A 24,313-nucleotide genomic window follows, 5' to 3' on the forward strand; every position below is an offset into this window, starting at 1 on the left:
AGCAAGTGTACAGTCAGTTCTTGAAGTTGACTGTCAAAATTGTGTGCATGGGGAAGAGATGGCACCAGGATGCACTATGGGAAGAAGGCAAGCTAGTGGGGGCTTGGTCACAGCCATTCATGGGGATGTTACTTTGACACGTACCACCTACCTAAACATTGTTGCAGAACAAGTACACCCCTTCATGGCAACAGTATTCCCTGATGGCAGTGGCCTGTTACAGCAGGATAATGAGCCCTGCCACACTGCAACAATGTTCAGGAATGGCATATGTGGAGTCTTGGGGTTCTATTTACTAAGACTCTACATATTGTGGAGTTAATGCCACTCCTGCTTCAGGAGCTGGCTACCGCAGCTGTTACTAAGATTAGACCTGCCGAGGAGGGTGAACGTTAAGTCACCCCCTCGGCGGTAACAGCTAGCACTCCTAGCAGCAGCAGTGACTTTTTTAATTTTTTTTCAACAAACTTTATTTACAAACGGCCAAACTGACACAGCTCAAGTCCTGCTTCTCCAGTGGGGAGAAGCAAATATCGGCAGCTAGAGGAGGCGCTATCACCTACCCTCCAACATGACCCGTTCCATTAGGTACAAAACACTTTGCTCCTGGACTTTCCAGCTAATGTATGATTGCAATCACCTGTGTTGAACTAGTTAATTGATGAGACAGGTGTTTCCCCACAGGTGACTGCAATCATAAATTAAAAAGGAAGTCCAGGAGCAGAGCATTTTGTATCTAATGGAACGGGTCATGTTGGAGGGTCTGGTATCACTCAACGGTAAGTGACCTATCCCCTTAGTAATACCTGTGACACTCAGCGCTGCCATAGGTGTCTATGGCAGCGCTAAGTGCCTCAGGTGCAGTGCGATATTGTAGCCTGCACTTAGCGCTGGCAGGTTGCAGGCAGAGAAAATCCCTTTAGTACATACTGAGAAGCGATATGTACAGGGATTTTCTCTGCCTTTAGCGTTTTCCCCCTTTTCTCCCCTTAGTAAATAGACCCCCAAGTGTGTTGCGTGCCAGCGGTCACTAGATGGCGCCTGATGGAGCAATTCAATTATTGCTCAATTCAGGCATGCACAGTCACTGGCACTGACATTTCTACTCACAGCCCCCTGAGCTGGCCAGTAGCAATGACCAAAAAGTGACCCATTCAGCACACAAAACGGGACCTTTCACTGGTGCAACAATGTCCCGTGTATTTTGATGGGCTGCTATCTAGTATATATCATGCATTATTTTAAATATCAAGGATATTTAACATTAACCTAGTACTAGAGATACCACAGCAATAACTATCACTTCACTGCCATGATCATCACCAGGACAGCCTCTTATCATAGCTTCTGTCGGCAACAGATCTTTGTACATAACCCTAGAAAAAAACATTTCTAAATGCTGCGATATGCGGCAACCAGGAAATAGGCTTGTACTGCATGTCTTAGATTTGACTATCAGAATGTCGGCAGTCAGAATTCAGATGCCGAAATCCAGACAGGAGTCTGAATCCCGCCTCCAGAATCCCGACCACTGACATCCCGATGGTGAGTTTTAAGGTTAGGGTTAGGCACTAGGGAAAGGATTAGGGTTAGGCTGCATAAAGGGAGGGTTAGGGTTAGGCTGCATTTAGGCTGCAGGTGGGGAGGGTTCGGTTGTGGAAAAGGTCGGTTGGGGGAGGACTAGGGTAAGGGTTAGTATACTTACAAAATTATGTTGAGATTCTGGCTGGCGGCATGCGGACCACCAGTATCCCGTACCCAACCCTTAGATCTTTACTCATGATTTCTGGCTCCTTACCTGTTGTCGGCCGCTTGGGTTGTGTTCTGTTCACATTCACATAGGTATTTTCCTCATCTACCAGATAAGTAGCCCCTACAAAATAAAAGGAGTCAGTAAGGGTAGTTCATGAACCCAGAAAATCAGAGACCCCCTAAGGGAGATGAATCAAAAGAAGACAGGTGGAGAAGTTTCCTAATTAAATGATAGCTACAGTAAGTATATGATTGTTTGCTCTAAGCAAATTCTTCACTTGTCCTCTTTAGAAGGTTTGATACATCTCCCCCTCAGTATTTTACATAATTGCCCCCATTTGTATGCTTTTCTATACAAAGGGATAAGGAATTCATACATTCTGATTTTTGGAACTGATCCTGAAAAATAATTTGTGGCTCCTTTTCCTGGATTCATTGGTCTGGCATGATCACGGGGGGCGGGGCTTAGCATCGGTGGGGGGTAGCAGCGACGGTGGGTCGGCGCATGCGCGGGCTCTTAGCCGAGGTATTTTTTCCAAAAATACCGCGACTAGAGTGCGGATGGGATCCGCAGGGACAGAGCTTTATCGCAAGCTCTGTCCCTGCAAGAGATTTATAGTAAATCCCTGTGATATTGCCTGAATTCGCAATGCAAATTCACTCAGTAGTATCACACTACAATCCGCATTCAATATGCAGATTGTAGTAAATAGAGCCCATGATCTGTTATAAGTGGATACTCACATATTCACATATGTGTGAGGACCAATATTACCCTGCTACCACAGCTGTACTGTCCTGAAGAAACTAATCCCTGCTACCACAGCAGTACTGTCCTGAAGAAACTACACACTGCTACCACAGCAGTACTGTCCTGAAGAAACTAATCCCTGCTACCACAGCAGTACTGTCCTGAAGAAACTAAACCCTGCTACCACAGCAGTACTGTCCTGAAGAAACTACACACTGCTACCACAGCAGCACTGTCCTGAAGAAACTAAACCCTGCTACCACAGCAGTACTGTCCTGAAGAAACTAATCCCTGCTACCACAGCAGTACTGTCCTGAAGAAACTACACACTGCTACCACAGCAGCACTGTCCTGAAGAAACTAAACCCTGCTACCACAGCAGTACTGTCCTGAAGAAACTAATCCCTGCTACCACAGCAGTACTGTCCTGAAGAAACTACACACTGCTACCACAGCAGTACTGTCCTGAAGAAACTAAACCCTGCTACCACAGCAGTACTGTCCTGAAGAAACTACACACTGCTACCACAGCAGCACTGTCCTGAAGAAACTAAACCCTGCTACCACAGCTGTACTGTCCTGAAGAAACTAATGCCTGCTACCACAGCAGTACTGTCCTGAAGAAACTACACACTGCTACCACAGCAGTACTGTCCTGAAGAAACTAAACCCTGCTACCACAGCAGTACTGTCCTGAAGAAACTACACACTGCTACCACAGCAGCACTGTCCTGAAGAAACTAAACCCTGCTACCACAGCTGTACTGTCCTGAAGAAACTAAACCCTGCTACCACAGCAGTACTGTCCTGAAGAAACTAAACCCTGCTACCACAGCAGCACTGTCCTGAAGAAACTACACACTGCTACCACAGCAGCACTGTCCTGAAGAAACTAAACCCTGCTACCACAGCTGTACTGTCCTGAAGAAACTAAACCCTGCTACCACAGCAGTACTGTCCTGAAGAAACTACACACTGCTACCACAGCAGCACTGTCCTGAAAAAACTACACACTGCTACCACAGCAGCACTGTCCTGAAGAAACTACACACTGCTACCACAGCAGCACTGTCCTGGAGAAACTACACACTGCTACCATAGCAGCACTGTCCTGAAGAAACTAAACCCTGCTACCACAACTGTACTGTCCTGAAGAAACTAAACCCTGCTACCACAGCAGTACTGTCCTGAAGAAACTACACACTGCTACCACAGCAGCACTGTCCTGAAGAAACTAAACCCTGCTACCACAGCTGTACTGTCCTGAAGAAACTAAACCCTGCTACCACAGCAGTACTGTCCTGAAGAAACTACACACTGCTACCACAGCAGCACTGTCCTGAAGAAACGAAACACTGCTACCAAAGCAGTACTGTCCTGAAGAAGCTACACACTGCTACCACAGCAGTACTGTCCTGAAGAAACGAAACACTGCTACTACAGCAGTACTGTCCTGAAGAAACGAAACACTGCTACTACAGCAGTATTGTCCTGAAGAAGCTACACACTGCTACTACAGCAGTACTGTCCTGAAGAAGCTACACACTGCTACTACAGCAGTACTGTCCTGAAGAAACTACACACTGCTACCACAGCAGCACTGTCCTGAAGAAGCTACACACATTATCGTTCATATCGTGCATTTTTTATCGTACCGTGTGTACACACTTATATTCAAATATTCAGAAATACTGGATTTTCTTAGCGTGACTGAGATAGTGACACCTTTGCTTTTTGATGGTTCAATGTAAACAAACTTTATCTAATGCGCAACATTATTAAAAATATTGTATAACATCATCTTCAGGCTGTGTATATAAGGTGTATATGAAACAAATGAATTTCGTATATGTACACAAACTTTGTTTGATGCACAAAAGTATTAAAAAATATTGTATAAAATTACCTGCAGGCTGTGTGTATTATTATTATTATTATAATTTATTTATATGCCATCACAAGTATTCCGCAGCGCCTTACAAAGTACATAAACAAATTGTTGACAAGCGACTTGCAGAACAATACAATACAGGACCAGGACATGGATAATATATATTGCTACATTAGCGACCATAACACCCAGATAAGCAACAGAGCATAAGTAACCAAGCATTAGGTGCCCTAGTGGTGAGTAAGAAGTAGATGAAACTAAAGTAGGGAGAAGCACAAGAGGGCAGATAAAGTATATTGTGTATGAGGTGTATACACAGGTATTCAGATTCGGGTCCCATCCCTAAGGTATCTCGTTATGGTAAAATGCACGTGACACTACACCAATAGTCCCTCTTGTCGACATTTCAGCTTTAATAACTTTCGTCAGGTTATTAAGACTGAAACGTTGACAAGAGGGATTATTGATGTAGTGTCACCTGCAATTTTTTTTGTGACCTAACAAGACCTGTGAGTGCCGCAGATTCCCCCTGCTTGTATACTTTATCTCTGAGGGCACCCAGGCATGTACTGACTGTGGAGGAGTGCCAGCTACCTGCTTTTGTATATATATATATATATATATATATATATATAAAATAAACAAGGATAGTGCAGTCGTGAGAATAGTAATCAAATCAAACTTTACTTATAAAAATGCTCACGTACATCATAGATAAAAACTGTATGTGTAACCCGGCAGGCTGTTTCCATCACTCAGTGGATCTGCATAACTGCTGACAGATCTCCAGGATATCGCTGCCTCTGGACTCAGCAGATGACTTTCCTTTGTCTCACGTTTCTTAGCCAATTCCCAACGCGTTTCGTCATCGACTTTGTCAATGGTGTACATAACTCTACCACCAGTTCCCATCTCTTTCCTCCCTCCATAGTTTCCTCCACCTCCTCCCCCTCCTTCCTCTCCTCTGTCTCCCTTCATCCCATCTAGTACTCTCCACCATATCTCCCACAACTCCATTATTATTTACTCTTTTTCCACCATGGTCCTGCTATTCCACCACTAAGCCCTGCACCCTCCCTTTTCTCCAAGTTACCTCTCTTCTCCATCCACACCACACTAAACCTCCACCTTGCCCACCACCTGCTGTCACCCTTCCTCATTTTGAAGCCCACCACATACGCACAATATCCTTATCCCCCTGCTCTAAAACAATTTTAACCCCACACTACAGTAACCCTAACAATCTCACTCTTCTCTCTCCTCTTAAATCTGTCCCTCTCTCCTGTGTCCTCTGGAAATGGTCCCCGTCCATGATGCCTTCATCTCCAACTCCTTGAATCTCCTAGCTATCGCCAAATCCTGGATTTACCCATCTGAAACCACTTCTCCTGCAGCTATCTCCTTTGGGGGCCTCACAGTCTTTCACACTCCCTGGCCTGGAGGTTGCCACAGTGTTGGGGTACTTCTATCATCTGGTCACCCCCACCAACTCTTACATACTAAACTCTCCATTTCATTCTCTCCATTCAATGCTCATGACATTTGCTTCTTCCAACATCTTCCGAGTAGCTACCTTTTTTTGTTCCCCTGGCCTTAGCTCAAAATTCCTTGAAAACTTTCTTCCATGGCTCCTAATCTTCAATGGGCTCTCGAGACCCCTTTCTTTCTGAAAGCTTTCCAGCGCTCATCCTAACCCACTACTCCATGTTCTTTCCTCACAATCCAGCCCACTTGTGTCACCCCTGTTTGTTTGCCCCTCCCCTTTAGAATGTAAGTTCTCACGAGCAGGGCCCTCTTCCCTCACGTGCTTCTTCTTCCCTTACTTATATTTTAATTTACAACAGCACCTAACACTTGGTTGCTGACACCCTGCATTCAGCACTGTTATGCAGCAATTTTTTATAAATCCTGTATCTGTCCTTTCATTGTTTGTACTGTTAATAACTGTTTTTCTTGTGTGCTCATTTGTTTATGTACTTTGTAAGGCACTGCAGAACCCTTGTGGTGCCATATAAATAAAGGATAATAATAACAATAATAATAATAGTGAGAACCGCTCATTGGCTGAGAGATGGAAAGCTCACCTCTCTCAGCCAATGAGCGCTCAACCTCTCATTCGGGTAGTACTGTCTTTGTAGCACAGTACTAATGTCCATTGGGCGCGTATTATGTTTTTTTTGTTTTGCCAAGCCCATGGATTGCCTACTTTGGACCAAAGAGGACCAATCCATGCATAAGGCCCCCATACACAGAGCGATTGGCATACGATGCGATCTTGTATGCAATCGCCCTTGAACTCTCTCCGGCAGCTGAAGTGAACGATGTCAGTGAGACCCATCTGTGCTGCTGTGTATTTCAATGACACAGATGCACGTATGGACAAGGAGATCTGTGCTACATGCATCTGTGTCATTGACACAGAGCACAGACAGGATCAGAGAGACCCATCTGTGCTGCTGCATATATATATAAAAAAAAACCTGTGTAAAAAAATTAAAAAAATGGCGTGCCCCCCCCAAAAAAATTGCAACCAGCCCCAGGCTTTTAGTGACCCAGTGCTGGTTGTGCTTAAATACAGGGGACAAACAACATAGGGGTCCCCTGTACTTAGGCACAACCAGCACCAGGCTAGTCAGAACCAGCCCTGGTTGCCAAAATACGGGGTACAAATGATGTAGGGGGTCCCCTGTACTTTGTGCAACCAGCACTGGGCTCTGATCTGGTTATGGAAATACAGGGGAAAAAAATTGTATGGTCCCACTGTATTATCCAGAACCAGCACCTGACTTTTTCTGGTGGGGGGCTAATGCCACAGCCAGGGGAGCCCTTTCACTGTGCTCCCCAGCCAAATCATTTACCCTGACCACTAGTCAGCCCAGGCCAGGTATCCCTGGGGAGCTGGGGACCCCCCAATAAAGGGGTCCTCCTCTCCAGGGCTGATAGCATAGGGCTATCCCCGCCAGGCACCACTGGGTCAGTGGGTTTCGGTTTGATAGTGTAGTGTAGTGTAATGCATTTCAAATAGTTACAAATATTGTCTTTTGCTGTGGAACTGCAGATCCCAGCAAGCCTCCCCCGCATGCTGGTATTTGGAGAACCACAAGTACCAGCATTCTGGGCACTACAGACCAGCTGGTATCTGTAGTTCCACTGCAAATGCAATATTAAAATAAACACTGGACACACACCATAGAAAGTATAAGTTTATTAAACATACATGCACTCACACATGTACACACACATGTACACATGCTCACCTATGTATCCCTGTAGCCATCAGTCCCCTTCTCCATGTAGATTATCCATAGGCGACCTGTAAAAAAAATATCCATACTCACTGTCTCCTATGTGAAGTTTGGGTCCTCTTCGATCCAAAGTAGCCAATCCCCGGACTTGGCAAAATAAAAAAATGAACAGCGCGGACCCATGTACTTAAGTACCGTCCTTTAAGAATGGTACTTCACGAATGAGAGCTTAGTGGTGGTATTTCACCATGGAAACCCCGCCGCTGAGCGTTCATTGTCTGAGAGAGGCGGGACTTCCACCTCTCAGCCAATGAACAGTTCCCACCATTGAAGTCAATGGTAAGAACTAGTACTACAGGTACTAGCGGTCCCGTAATGCCCCACATGCTGGTACTTGTGGTTCTCCAAGTACCAGCATGCGAGGGAGGCTTGCTGGGATGTGTAGTACCACAGATAAAGACAATTCTATTTCTTACACCACATTACACTATCAACCCGGCACCCACCACCCCAAGGGTGCCGGGGATAGCTATCAGCCTCGGCCTGGGGTGCCCTGGAGAGGGGTTCCATTTATTGGGGGGTCCGAAGCTTGCCAGGGATCCCCGGCCTGGGCTGACTAGCGGTCAGGGTTGATGCTTCGGTACGGGGGGCATGGGGGAAAGGGCTTCCCTGGCTGTGGCATCAGCCCCCACTAGAAAAAGTTTGGTGTTGCTTCTGGAATATACAGGGTAATCCTACTAATTTTTTTCCCCTGTTCCAGAACCAGGACCGGATCAGAGCCCAGTGCTGGTTGCGCTAAAAACGGGGGACCCCTACATTGTTTGTCCCCTGTATTTTGGCAACCAGGACTGGTTCTGATTAGCTAGGTGCTGGTTGTGCTTAATACGGGGGACCTCTACGTCTATGACATTTTTTAAAAACATTTTTTACACTTGAAAAATTTTTTCACACACAGATGCAGGCTTCGTCAGCCTGCATCTGCAGCTGATGCTGGCTACCACCCCCGGGTCCTACTGCCCACCGCTCGGCCTGCCTCAGCCGCTAACAGCTGCACCGCCGCCTGCTTTCTCCCCCAAGTCTCAGCCTGCTTCCTTCCCCCCTGTCCCGGCCCCTGCTACTGCTCACAGAGGACAGCCATCTTGGTGCACCCAAGTGAAGCCACAGTGAGTACACCTGCTGAAGGCACCTACTGAGGCTGCGCAAGGAATTGAATCTTCCTATCTCTATAATGGCGCAATTGAGAGGTAATAGTTTAAAAACTGTAACTTTCTCAATTACCTGAACCCCAAAAGGCCCTACCCAGGAACAATAGCTACCTAATAAAGCAAACCCCAAGTTTAAATTTGCCCCCTACCCTGAGTTATGCCTTCCCAAAAAGTGTCAGAAAAAACTGACAGTTGGAAATTTAGATTATTCCCAAATCCTCATTGTTTATTTTCTTGCCCTGAAATTTGGCATGCAGCACCAAGCAACAGTTCTACCCACCCTTGTTGAATTTCAGCTCGGTACCTCTAATAGTTTTTGAGGTGTTGCCCCTTAAACACCATGCCCCCCCTCCAGAACTCTCTATGGAGAGTACCATTTTTTTCGATTCAGGTTTACGACTGTGCCCTTATAATATACAGATATATATATATATATATATATATATATATGTACATAATAGTATGTACATGCAGGTCAGCCATTGGTTCATCCCCAACTGTGTCTCTCAACCTTACCCCCCGTGTCACGCTAGAAAAATATAAATAAAATCAACAGGATTCTTCAATCATTTAAGTTAATTGCAAAATGAGCTATAAAAACATAATAAATTACATTAATCCAATATTCATATCAGATCGCATTAATATCAGCAGTGAGGCTCTCCAAGCATAGGGCAATTCCTTTTCAGTTTGTAAACCCAATGTTCAGTTACTCGATTATTACATGAATTCAAAGTTCAAATGAAATGTCCCTAATGGGAAAGACTTGCAGGATTCTTATGCAGATAAGCAGATACATTCTCTTAGGTTAATAGTTTTTCAATTACAATGTTTAAATATGATCACCACATTTTGGGAGGTATGGAATGAGGTCACCTTGTAGATGGGCAGTCATTATATTAGCAATATGTATACTCTTATTTATTTCCGTTATATTAAATAGCAATGTTGCGTAAGTGTAATATAAATGATCATACATACGTCTTGTGTGTACAGACCAAACCTCCCTTTCTATGTCTGACTTCGCTGCCTGTCACAATAACACCAAACCATAGTCACCTGTCCTTATTTTCTGGTCGGTAATATTCCTCATCTCTCTCCCGTGTGTGGATCTGCCAGTTGTTTTCGTAATTGCTGGAAAGTTTACTAACTTTGGTTTTATCAAATCACGTTCTGTTTTTCTTTTCTTTACTTAGAATTATGACGACCACAGAGAAACGGGAAGTGAAATCCTTATATTTAGCAAAAAAACCTCCTCATTTCAAATAACCTCAACTGTCTAACAATAACAGATACATGGCTCACACAGACATTGCTCAATGCAGCCCTTACACACGGCGTGTCTGACCCACAGCTCCAGACCTTGCAGACAGAGAGGTGGAAATGTGCAGTTACATTATCACTTTTAGGGGCTTATTTATCAATTAATATTTGTGGGATATCCATAAATGGTGGTGCACGCAAATATTAAATATCCCAATGAATGTATATACAGGTGACTGTAACAGATATTGGGTATATCTGATGTGATTGCCCTTGCATTGTACTTGTTGTATTAGTGATATGAATAAAATGCATACTTTGTGAAAAAGTCTCCAGGGGGACACTTGGTGCAGCTAAATTACAAAGTCCATGGTGAGCCAGACAGGGCTATTTGCCATGATTTGAGAATATTGTAGGTTTATGTGAACACATCTGTCAGAGCCAGACTTGTTGGGGCCCCATGGCAACTGAGTTGTGGGGGCCCTTCCATAAAACTGATAGCCCCCTGCCTGCCCACTACCGCAGGCACTGATATGCCCCTTACCTTACCTCAACTGCACTCTGACCCGCGGCGTCTTCTATGCTGCCCGGATCCGGCTATCAGCAGCAGGCAGCAGCTGTGATACTGTAGTGCTGAAAGCTGGCCAGGCCGTGGGAATTTTGACCTGATTGCCAGCAGCAGGTGACGCTGCCGAGAGCTGGCAATGTCGGGGGAATACTTGTGGCAGTGTGGGGGCCCTCAATGTGTGGGGGCCCGTGGACAATCGCCCCATCTGCCCTCCCTATAATCCGGCCCTGACATCTGTACATACCTCCGATGGGTCTGATTCGGAGGTGTGCGCAATGTCTGATGCAGTGAGGCGATTATTTGCTACTGCACATGCACCATAACTGCGCACACACTGTGATTGGTTAGCTACGATGGTCACATAGGATTTATTGGCAAAATGATTGACAGGTAGTCAGCATTTGGGGAGGTAACGGCATGCACTAGTCAGCCAGAGTGAATCCATGTGCAGCTGGCATGGCCCAGCCGTCCTAGGTGAGACGCTCAATCTGAGACAGCAAAGGCTTGCTCAGAGGTGTGATGTGCAACCAATGTTTATGCTTTTATACGTAAGCGGCGGATATGAGAAGCCGGCAGTGGAAATCTCTGTGACAAATAACATACGAACGAAATCAAAACTGTGCATGCAATTGCGTGCAACTCTGAGTTGTTGTCACTTAGATTTGTAACTCCCCCACCAGAATCGGGACAGTTATCAGACCTCTCAGTTCTCTCCTACATGTTTTTGAAGCTTTTGCTACCTGTTGCTGCTTGTATAAAAAAACTCAGTCGCTCTTTGTCTGGCTTCTGGGATGTTGGCAGGGATGGCTTGGCCATAAGGCTTACTGGAAAGTTTCCAAGTGGGCTGATGCATCTGTGTGGCTGCATGGCGATTAGGATTTTTTTTTACTTGTAGTCTTGCCCCCAGTAGCATAGAACATCTCACATAACAGACAGCCACCGGCAGGTGTCATAGCAAGCAGAGAAGCCAGCGGAGGAGCTATTGACATTGCGAGAAGAGGCTTATAACGGGACTTCTGGTGGACAGGCCATCCAGCATGGTCACTTTTTAGGTCAGCTTCAACAGCAGATAAAGAATTCTTCACCATCCTCCTCTTTTACCCCACTAACAGGGTTACTTGATTGCTGCCTGTGTTCTCCAGCACCTAAGTTGGGGGATATTTTTGTTTTTTTCTCCAACCTGGAGTATTAGAATAACCCCGGATCCCTGCCATTGAAATTGACGACCTGTATGACTGCCAACACCCTGTTTGGCGCAAAAGCTGCCTAGGGACACAGGAACTGCCTGACTATACCTACTAAAACCAGTGGCATTGGGCATAGTATTTTTAACATCTACCTGCCTCCACGGTCCCATGCAGCTGAGGCAGTGTGTCGCGAATCGTGCCTCTGTCTTGGCAGGTCCCTGTGGTGCGTCGAGGCAGTTTTCCCCTCCCTCTCTCCCTTATAACCTGGTTACGAACCCATTAGAAGCTGCCTGCTCGGGTGGAGGAGCCCTGCATCATTGACTGGCTGTTGCTGACTCTCGGGGCTGCCTGTCCGGCTTTGTATTATTGTTTCATTGGTTAGGTACGACTTAACTATTCTGCTTTGTCTCCATTTCAGTACTAATAATTTAGCACCATCTTGCTGCTTGTTATGTATCACAATACTACCACCTAATGGTAGCATTTGATATATGCTTGCTTTTTCAGTTTCACAGGGGCCTATTCATCAAACGATAAAATAGCCCGGTAACCATGCGAAAACACTAGTTTCCGCATATTTAAGTTACTGGGCCATTCATCATCAGGAGTCGGATAGGACCCCCTTGGTGTTCAGCAAACTCTGAACACTGAAAGTTTTCGGAGTATGCTGCCGAGAACAAGCGCCATCTTCAGACAGCGCTTGCTCTCATAGCCCCACTCCTTCCTATGGAAAGGAGTTTTGGGGATGCAAAGAGGGATCTGAGGTGATCCCTCTGCTGCCTCCTCACTACCTCCCCGGCGGCTGTGCACATACCTGACCTCGGTTAACGCATGCGTAGCCAGGCCGACGGGGAGGAGGTAAGTAACACAGCTACTGTACATCTGTAGCTGCGATACTAAGAGAGGAGACAACTGCTTTTCGAAGCAGTTGTCCCCTCACCGGAGCAATGATGAATTGCTCAGGTGTAATCTAACTCCCTGCTGTGAGTTGGATACTTAAGTATCCCTCACAGCGAGTTCATTACTTCATCATCGTAGGCCATACGGTCTTCGATGATGAATAGACCCCACAGTGATTAACTATCCATTAGTTAGCAGCCTTTATTGTCTTTACTGAATCACCGTGACTTTAGCTCCATTTGTTTAATTTATTTGCTTAAACTACCACTCAAAATTGTATTATATTGTTCGTGTGCCTGTTTAATTTCTTCAATGAGCCTTTATCTGGATTTGAATTGATTTAGCGTGGGTTAGGTACGTCTTAATTATTTAGCTGAGTCTCTGTTTTAGTACTAACAGTTCTATTTCCACTTGCAGCTCCATTTTGCTACCCGCGTAGCCCACTACTGCCACCTAGTGGTGACACTGGATGACTGCTTGTTTTTTTAAGTTTAACTGTGATCACAGTTAAACTTAAAAAAACAAGCAGTCATCAAGTGTCATTTATTGATTGACTAGCAGCCTTTGTGGATATGCCATACAATCTGTTCGGTCAATTTATTTGTCTACATTAGCACTCAAGATTGTAATATATTATTTGTGGATACACGATTTACCACAGATACGCTGGTTAAATACTGTATATGCTGACTAAATTTGAGCTTGTATTTGGTAATTTAGTCCCACCCCAATCCTAATACTAAAATGTTATTGCTATATCATTGTTTTGAGTAGTTCCGTTTCGATTATTTGTATTGTTACACTTTCACACTCCTACATTATTGTGTAGTGGCAATTATTTATTTGTGTATTTCTCTGTGCTCACTCAGATGCATAATATGTTCTGTGACGTGTTATGGACAAGAAAGTCCATAAGAATTCTTCTAACACATTTGTTTATAAAAGACTCCAAGTTCCACTGGACCTTTCTAAATCCCAAAGAGGCCTTGCGGTGTGGTCTTCCCAGATCCCAGGTTTACTAATCAATGACTTACTTAAGGCGCACTTAAGGTCATGCCGGTCATTGTCTTTCTTAATGTATATGGAAATGTTAATAAACATACTCCGCAGAACATACCTCTCCCCACACAGAAGGTTTCTGACTGGCCTTTCCGCTTTCCACTTATGTGTTAAATGTGGCACACCTTAAGCAGATTTACTGCATTGCCTTTGGGCGTGTCCCATGATCCGCCAGTTCTGGGTATGCATATGCTCCTACTGTGTTGAACACCTAACAAACTATTTACCCTCAACACCGGAGTGGGTGCTTTTTGGAATCATTCCACAGATATTGCAAAATGATTTAAAGGCAACTGACACAGTCGGTGTAAAAGAGGAGGGTACTACAAAGGGACAGTGTGACTTGTAAGAGGTATGAGGGGGATGATGAGGTCCTGGGCAACAGAGACATGGGGGAACAAACCTTTGCTAATCCCATCACTCCCCCCTGGGCATCAGCTCCTGACAATGGTCCGAAACTCCGCACATACCCAGAGCAGCACCCACAGGGCAGTCCCCACACCCAGCTGGGACCATATAACTGGGTAGGGGGTCATGAGGACTGGACCCAGAGGTGCTTCTTCAGTACACTGATTCCAATCAGATTGGTTCTTAGATTTAGCACAAATATTTTATGTCTGTGGCAACTGTTTCGCCTTTAATTCTCAAGCATACAGTAATAGTCCTGACTTTCAATGTTCACTTTAGGCCCCATTTATTAACAAATGTAAATACCAGAGGCATTTTTCATTTAGTAACATTGTGATACAAATGAAAAATCCACTGGTATTTACCAATACTTACCTCTCCGACGAGTTCTCTCAAAGTCCTCCTCATCTGCGAGGTCCTCTACTCAGTGCCAGCTACCAGCGATGGGCTCCTGTGTAATGCACATGAGCGACAGTCCGTCTGCGCATGTACATGACACTGGGACCCAATAGGTGCCCGGAAGGCTTTGCTGAAGCCAGAAGGGCAGCGCCGGGTCCCCATTGCCATCAATAGAGACCACATCGCTCTCGCCATCTAAGGATGGCATGAACGATGCTGTGACAAACAGCGGTAATCTTAGATTACCACTGTTTGTTGAATACAGAAAGGATGACATAGCCCTTTAGCGAGCACTAAAGGGGTTATACATTGTTAAAAAATGGGGCCCTTTTCTACTATTCTCCTGGCATTTACAGAATCAAATGGCTTTAGTGACTTAACCAGTTTTTGTTACAGCTAAAGTGAATTGAATTCTTGTACTTACAATGATACAATCCTTGTACTTTTATGTTGTTTGATGTTTTATGTTGTTTTATGTTATGTTTTACAGATCTGCCCAGCTAGTTTGTTGCTCATGGCATGGCGTGCAGGCATCTGAGTCGCGCCATGGACTTGTGGCATACCGTGGTATTCTTCAACGAAGGATACGATACGGCATGCAATACAGCACTTAACCGTTGGGTGGCGAGTGCTCCACTGCTGTAATTTGTACTGAATGCCATACTGTTAAACTTAAATTGGATGGATATCACATTCACAGCATTTGCATGTTCGCACAACCAATATTTTTAATGTCACATACTGTACATACAGTAAGCTCTTATAACGGGATGCAAATCAGTACGCATACAGTATTGTACATAACTGAACAGTAGTGAAGTTGCCCGAGTTGTTTTCACAGTATAACCGATACTGTAGATTAATATTTTATTTATGTATTTATTGTATGTATCATGATATGTGCAAGATGGAAACTTTGTATACCCTTATTTATAGGAATCGCTATTTTAATTACAAATTATTTGTTTACATATTGCTGGGCAACTATGTAAACTATTGTACCACCCCGAAGCATGTGACCATAGGTCATGTGATTCTCGACGGGGGGCACGAGGTGAGCGCCGGAGGGAGGGTGTTTTCTGTATTACGTCACCAGTAAGTACATCTATTTTCCAGTGAGTCATGTGACTATGGAGTATGTGACCAATGGTCATGTGATCGCTGCGTGTGACGTTAGATAAGCTCCGGAGGGAGGTTACCATATAAACCGCACACATGTGCATATGTTAAGTCAATCATCATTACCCGGACATGGTATAAATAATCCCAATGCCCCATGGGATATGTAGTTTCCTGGATCCAATATGGTGGCCGTTTGAGGAACTTGTCCTCGTTTGGTAAGTTTTATTCCTTGAGTGGAATCATTTTTTGTTTTTAATATGTTTATGTCTTACGGGCATGTACTGTAATTTTAGATTATAGAGACACGAATCTTGATAAAGACGCCGCAGAGTGTCGAAATGCATTGAAAGTGTCTCCTTAGCTGAACATAATTTTTGCACACCCTTTTGTGAACCACTATCCTGATAGGTGGTATACCCGGGTTCCATCTTCCACCACAGTATATGTGGATACAATATAGGGTATGTGTATATTTTGTCTACATCTTATAATAAATGATTGAATCTTCTACAATAGTTTTAGTGATTTTATATTTCATTTTGTGGCTCTGTATATCCGGATGTGGAGTTCCATAATTGGACATATTAGAGGAGAAATAAAGGAACCGCTATGTGCATTTACAGAGCTTATATAAAGTAAGCATACATGTGAGCACCTGTTTTCAATCAAGTCACATGTGAGGTGTCTACATCTGGGAGTCTGGATATTGTGGAAACTATTTGAATCTTGGATTATTCTCACCTATTGCTATATCTACTCTAAGGGTGTGATCTACTCTATTTAAGGATTGATATAACTAGTACCTTTTTATATATATTTTTTTGTTCCTCTCTGTGTATGGATTAATACTATACAATTGGACTATTTGAACATATGTTGGAATTTTCTACAAGCGCTGGATTATAAGGTTGTATTTTATGTGTTTTATATATATACAAAACTAATTGGGTGAATTGATACACAACCCTATCCCAGCAGCTGTGTAGTACAGCGCCCAAGGTGTGAAACTTTTCTTTTTTGCATTGTCCCTTCACCTGTGTTCTTAACCTAGGCTGCAGTATGTTCCAGCATAGGGTTAATCGCTCAAATTTATTGAAAGAAACATTTTCTATGGAAAATAGTGAATGCATTATAATAGAGGATGAAACTTTAGATAGTTTGATGAACAAATTAGAAAATATTCTCATCAAAGAAAATAAGATTTGGTGGGAAATTGTCACGTTGGAGCAGTATATAGCCGCTCAAATTATTCCTAAGGGATTACAGATTGATAAAAAGGCTTCCTTTAGTAATGTTTCTGAAAGTTTCAAATAGAAATGGGACCTTATTATTAGTAATTGCTCTTTTTCACTCATTGATCTTATAATACAAGAAAGATAAAAGAACATGAAGGAATTAGAGGAACAAATTTCCCATTATGAATTACTCATAAGACCTTTTACAGATATGAAGGATTTTAAAATATTAGAACGTACCATACAGAAAATAAAGAAAAATGAAAATTATTTCATTATGAAAATAAGAAAGAAGTTTAACAGGGATAAAGGGTCTATACTTAATCCATTAATATCTCAAGGACCAAAAGGACAAAAGTTAATTTATAAGAACAATAAGAATCCTCAAAATAAGTTCACACGGGGTTCTACCTATATACACCCTATAGGTAGGTTGGATATCAATACCCCTAGTACTTCTTATCACAGGATGAAGCCATCCTCAAACCACTGTCTCTCTGATTTTGGAAATGATCCTATTGATCATATACAGAAATATAAACAGTGACCATATAAACAGAGAAAGAACTTTTATCCTAAAGAAAGGAATAATTCTTATCGGGAACCAGAAACAGATGGGAGATTTAATGAACCCGTTTTCCCTAAGAGATATATACCACCCTTCAAAACTACAAATAGATATGATGGTCTGAAGGAAACAGATGCATATCCTGATGATTTTTTAGGATTCAGAAGATTTCAAAAGAAGTATCATTAGAAGTACTAGAAAACGTTGCTTTACCTATCACATCTAAAATAGAAAAACGTAAAAGAGGATGTAGAGCAGGTAAGAAAAGAATTAGTTACTCTAAACCTGTAAAACTCAAATTACCGTCAGAAAGTGAGAGTGCTAAAATTTTCAATCTCAGTACGTATGTTTTAGATGAGATTGAAACCAAAGTTTTAGGAAAGGGTTTAAAGTTTTCCCCTACTAATGATATTAATTATTTTGACCTTTACGTGGACCTTCAAAAATTTATACGAAAGCTTTCACTCAAAAGATTTTTTGCTGCGACCCCAGAGACAGAGGAATTTGATCCTAATAACATATTCAAAAGAAAGTCTGTCTTTTATCCCGCACATAGTCGGGGATACTTTGTTGATGCTTTTCATAAAAGTGTTCTGAGTGACTTAGAAAATATTAAAAATACTACTATAAACCACAGATACTATAATAATTTGAACAATAAAGAACAGGAATCTCTTAAGTCCCTACAAGAAAATAAAAATATTATAATAAAACCAGCAAAGGGAGGGGGCATCGTCATTATGAATAAGGAAGCATATATTAAGGAAGGCCTCAGACAACTTCTGGATGGTGTCACATATTCTAAGTTAAAAATTGACCCTTCCCATAATATATTCAAAGATTACCACAATATGGTGACTCAATATAAAGATTTAGGTGCTATTAAAAGTGAAAAAACAGAATATCTCATTAATGAAAATGATACCATCCCGGTGCTATATTTATTGCCTAAAATTCATAAAAGTATTAATGATCCCCCAGGTAGGCCTATAGTGGCAGGAACGAACTCCATCACTGCGAATCTTTCAGCATTTATTGACCATCAACTTCAGCCACTTGTCATTAAAGAAAAAAGTTACCTCAAAGATACTAAGGATGTTTTGAATAATTGAAAAGTGTTGATTGGAAAGATAATTATTTCTGATCACTGCAGATGTGTCATCACTGTACACTATCATTTCTCACTCACAAGGGATTGAAGTCATTAGAACTACTTTGGCAAGGGAAAATATGGAATAAGATTTGTATTGGAAAATAACTATTTTCAATTTGATGGTTATAAACAACGTGTTGGCACTGCAGTGGGCACCAGGTTCGCGCCCAGCTATGCCAAGTTGTTTATGGCCAGATAGGAGGAGTCCCATGTCTGGTCTGGACATAGCTGGAGTGCAAACCTGGTGCATTGGTGGAGGTATATAGATGATAATGGTTTTGTGTGGTGCGGTGAAGAAAAAGATCTTACACAATTCTGCACCTATTTGAATACCAATTTATTAAATATAGTCCTTACTTTCACTGTTAGTAATCAGTCAGTAAATTTTTTGGATTTACAGATAGAGTTCAAAGATGACTGTATAGAGACGAGCAACTATACTAAACCTACGGATTGTAATACGTATATAGACCAAAGTAGTGATCATCTACCATTATGGTTGAATAATGTCCCAAAAGGACAATTCCTGAGACTTAAATTAAATTGTTCCAAAGAAGAAACATATAAGATTCAGGCTAAAGAGATGACTGAGAAATTTATATGAAAGGGATACAGTCCTTGTAAATTACAAAAATATTTAGATACAATAGAAAAAATGGGTAGGAATTCTCTATTAGAAGAACACGTTGATTAATAAACAAGCTAATACGACAAAGGCTCTTTTGAAAGCTGAAACGCGTTGGTGATTATCTTGAGGAGCAGCTATTCCTGACCAGAAAGCGGAGAGGGTGGATTCTTGAGCCCAGGAGATACCCTGTTGTTGTTATCTAAATACGCTTGATGGTGTTATTATACACCCTAAAGTCTGGTACGCAGCCTCAATATATTTTAAACATATTGCCAGAGAATAAAAATTGTATTACACTATTGTCGCCCTCCTTTGTCTCCCTTTCTTGTCATTGAGGAACAAAGAGGCACTACAGTGTGTATGAAGAAATCAGCAAGTGACATTTTGGGCAGACCAGTATACTTTTAAGAAGAGGATTCAGAAGCATAAAAATTATCTAACATTGAACACATTGTTACAATAACATCTATTCTTTTTTGGACTCCTATAAAGTGACTTTTATGGTGGTTTAATTATATCAAACCATTTAATAGTAATTACCCCTATTGAAGGTCCTGCGCAAGGTTTTTTGTGTATTTTCTGTCATAACTTGGGTGTACACCTACTTAATTGTGGGTGTACACCTACTTAGCCTTTTGAAGCATTTCCTTCTCATACGTGAAGCGCTCAGATTATGAATACCTTCTTTTACACAAGCTAATACAAATGGTTTCAAGGTTTCATTTAATACACAGTTTAATAAGAAATATAAACAGATTGAAGGCATTTTTAAAAAGAATTGGGAAATTTTGTTGAAGGATGATATTCTTCAAAATATTTTACCGTCTAAACCTATTATTATATATAAAAAAGCACCCAGTATAAGAAAAAAGTGGTCAGTAGTCCTCTCCCTATGGATGGTAGACGTTTACTACCTAGAAATAAAGGTTTTTTTAGGTGTGGAGACTGCAAAATGTGCAAAGCTTGTAGAATCCCACAATCAAAAATTACCGAAATATCTATTAAGGGGAAGAATTTCGTGATTAAGGATTTTATTACATGTCAGACCAACTATGCAATTTATGCCATCACATGTACCCGTAATTTAGTGTATATTAGTAAAACCAAACATCAGGTTAAGATCCGTTGTGCTGAACATGTACGTAACATTATTAAGGGGTGTGATAAACTTCCCTTTTCATTACATTTTAAGGAAAAACATGCTAGCTCTATAAAAGGTCTTAAACATTGTTGCAGCATTTCATGGGTTAAGGATAATTGGCGCACAAAAGATGGGGACACTAGACTAGCCCAAACTGAAATGGTATGTTGGAAGTTTCAACAAGCGCTGGATTATAAGGTTGTATTTTATGTTTTATATATACACAGCACAAAACTAATTGGGTGAATTGGTACACAACCCTATCCCAGCAGCTGTGTAGTACAGCACCCAAGGTGTGAAACTTTTCTTTTTTATAACTGAACAGTAGAGAAGTTGCCCGAGTTGTTATCACGGTATAACCGATACTGTAGATTAATGAGATGCACGCACAGCTTTCACTGAGATGGGGTGAATTATGGAAATTATTTTTATAATTAAAACAGCAGTGGGAGGAGTGCACAAGGATGAGGCAGCTCTGTGCGGTTCTTAATATACTGTAGCTGGCGTGTGGGCTAGTGGTTAGGTGATCGCTTTGCAAGAATGATGGTCCCGGGTTCGATCCCTGAAAAAGAATATATATTTTTTTGGCACTGTCAGCTCTGGACACTATAGTGAAACTACTGTAGTAGTGTTGTACTGTAATACTGTAGTGTTGTTGTTTAAAAGGCTGCTTAAAATTAAGACATTACAAACTGATTGTGATTTAAAAAGTGCAAAACTTTCGTCAATGTCTGCGCTGTGGTGGCTGTCAGCTCCAAGGGGTTGCAATGGGATTTCTTGCACATGCCCAGTGGAGGGGTTACAATGGGATCTGTGGCGCCAAGCCATACGCCATGTAGTGCTATGCTATGGCGTATGGAAGATCATCACTGCACATGAGCAGTTGTCTGTATTACCTGTATTACTACAGTACTGTACAGTATGCTGTTGAATTTTCACCCTTGCGCCACTCTGCGCTGTCCAAAACTTGCACACAGTAGTCATTTCATGACTTCAGAAACTGCTACAGTAGTGGGCTCTGTTTGAGAGGGAAGCCTCTAAATTACAAACTGACTGTGCATTTAAAACATGAAGTAGGAGGGTTGCAATGGGATTTCTGGCACATGCCCAGTGGGTCGAGAGTCATACACAGTGCATCAGGTCCCTTCCCCCAAAGCAAGCAAGAGCCTTTCATTACCATAATAAAGGATGCTTTGTTAATCCATTTACTGTAAGCAGTCAGCTCTGCTCTTGTGTCCTGAAAAAGGTTACGAATAGTGACCATTGCCAAGGACACCATCCCCCATCTGCTAGGACAACTAGTCTGCTGCTATGAATGTGTCTGTACTGTATATTAAAAACTGATGGTGTGGTTGAATTTTGCACCACTCTCTATGCTGTCCCAGACTTGGACACAATAGTGATTTCATAACCTCAGAAACTGATAGTGAATGGGCTCTGTACAGTTTGAGAGAGAGGTCTCTGTATTACAAACTGACTGTGCGTTTAAAGCGCAAAATAGCGTTACACCACAAACTTGCGACAATGTAGATGCTGTTCCAGCCTTGTGCACTATAGCAACTTCTCTTGAGCAGTGACTAGGAGTGGGCTCTGTCTGGGAGAGAGTTCTCTGTATTACAAACTGATTGTGCATTTAAAGCGCAAAATAGAGTTACACCGCAAACTTGCGACAATGTAGATGCTGTTCCAACCTTGGACACTATAGTGATCTCATGTCCAGTGAGTGGTAGTGGGATCTGTATGAGAGAGAGCTCTCTGTATTACACGGTTGGTGCTGTGGTGGCTGTCAGTCATCTCCGATGGGTTAGAAATGGCATCTTTGGCAGGCGCATGCCCAGTAGGAGGGTTGCAATGGGATTTCTGGCACATGCCCAGTGGGTCAAGAGTCATACACAGTGCATCAGGTCCCTTCCCCCAAAGCAAGCAACAGCCTCTCATTACCATAATAAAGGATGCTTTGTTAATCCATTTACTGTAAGCAGTCAGCTCTGCTCTTGTGTCCTGAAAAAGGCTATGAATAGTGACCATTGCCAAGGACACCATCCCCCATCTGCTAGGCCAACTAGTCTGCTGCTATGAATGTGTCTGTACTGTATATTAAAAACTGACGGTGTGGTTGAATTTTGCACCACTCTCTGGACCTCATTCAGAGTCGGTCGAAGCTGCCGCACGGTCGTACGCCACCGATGTTCACTATACTGGTTCTTTGATGTTTTATAATATGTTCGATGTTTTATGTTGTTTTATGTAATGTTTTATGCTTTATATTATGTCATGTTTTATGTTGTTTATGTTGATTGATAGTTTACGTTGTTTTATGTTTTATGTTGTTTTATGTTATATGTTTTATGTTGTTTTATGTTGATTGATGTTTTATGTTGTTTTATGTAATGTTTTATGTTGTTTTATGTTGATTGATGATTTACGTTGTTTTATGTTATGTTTTATGTTATTCTATGTTGTTTTATGTTTTATGTTGTTTGAAGTTTTATGTTGTTTTATGTTGATTGATGGTTTACGTTGTTTTATGTTATGTTTTATGTTATTCTATGTTGTTTTATGTTTTAAGTTGTTTGAAGTTTTATGTTGTTTTATGTTGATTGGTGTTTTATGTTATGTTCGATGTTTATGTTGATTGTTGTTTTATGTTGTTTATGTAGATTGATGGTTTATGTTGTTTTATGTTATGTTTTATTTTTTTTATGTTCATTGATGTTTTATATTATGTTCGATGTTTTATGTTATTTTATGTAATGTTTTATGTTGTTTTATGTTGATTGATGGTTTACGTTGTTTTATGTTATATGTATGTTTTATGTTGTTTTATGTTTTATGTTGTTTTATGTTATATGTATGTTTTATGTTGTTTTATGTTGATTGATGGTTTCCGTTATTTTATGTTATGTTTTATGTTATTCTATGTTGTTTTATGTTTTATGTTGTTTGAAGTTTTATGTTGTTTTATGTTGATTGGTGTTTTATGTTATGTTCGATGTTTATGTTGATTGTTGTTTTATGTTGTTTATGTAGATTGATGGTTTATGTTGTTTTATGTTATGTTTTATTTTTTTTATGTTCATTGATGTTTTATATTATGTTCGATGTTTTATGTTGTTTTATGTAATGTTTTATGTTGTTTTATGTTGATTTATGTTTTAAGTTGTTTTATGTTATGTTTTATGTTGTTTTATGTTGTTTTATGTTGTTTGATGTTTTATGTTGTTTTATGTTGATTGGTGTTTTATGTTCGATGTTTATGTTGATTGTTGTTTTATGTTGTTTATGTTGATGGTTTATGTTGTTTTATGTTGTTTTATTTTTTTTTATGTTCATTGATGTTTTATATTATGTTTGATGTTTTATGTTGTTTTATGTTGTTTTATGATTTATTTTATGTTCTGTTTTATGTTGATTGAAGGTTTATGTTGTTTTATGTTGATTGATGATTTACATTGTTTTATGTTGTTTTATGTTGTTCGATGTTTTATGTTATATGTTTTATGTTGTTTTATGTTTGATGGTTTACATTGTTTTATGTTTTATGTTGTTTTATGCTTTATTTTATGTTCTGTTTTATGTTGTTTTCTGTTGATTGACGGTTTATGTTGTTTTATGTTTTATGTTGTTTTGTTATATGTTTTATGTTGTGTTTTATGTTGTTTTATGTTTTATGTTGTGTTTTATGTTGTTTTATGTTGTTTTATGTTATATGTTTTATGTTGATTGATGGTTTACGTTGTTATATGTTTTGTTTTATGTTGTTTTATGTTGTTTTATGTTTTATGTTCTATGTTATATGTTGTTTTATGTTTGATGGTTTACGTTGTTTTATGTTTTA

The 24,313-nt window shown here is 41.1% G+C and overlaps 1 protein-coding gene across 2 annotated transcripts in view; it reads right to left on the reverse strand.

The window, feature by feature from the left end:
• The window catches only part of LOC148515102 (hepatic lectin-like), a 144,442-nt gene that overhangs the window by 21,218 nt on the left and 98,911 nt on the right, over positions 1 to 24,313 (reverse strand). Inside the window, exons 1-2 of one of the 2 annotated variants that reach the window (XM_088480450.1) lie at positions 9,904 to 9,974; positions 1,799 to 1,873 (exon numbers count right to left, since the gene is read on the reverse strand). In XM_088480450.1, the coding sequence (XP_088336576.1) occupies positions 1,799 to 1,873; positions 9,904 to 9,937 (109 nt within the window). In that variant the 5' untranslated portion in view covers positions 9,938 to 9,974. Of the gene's footprint in view, positions 1 to 1,798; positions 1,874 to 9,903; positions 9,975 to 24,313 lie in introns of those variants that run through there. The other variant, XM_088480449.1, reaches the window with a different exon arrangement.

The sequence above is a fragment of the Taudactylus pleione genome, unplaced genomic scaffold, assembly GCF_031769625.1.
Source record: "Taudactylus pleione unplaced genomic scaffold, aTauple2 ptg000253l, whole genome shotgun sequence".
Taxonomy (NCBI): Eukaryota; Metazoa; Chordata; class Amphibia; order Anura; family Myobatrachidae; genus Taudactylus; species Taudactylus pleione.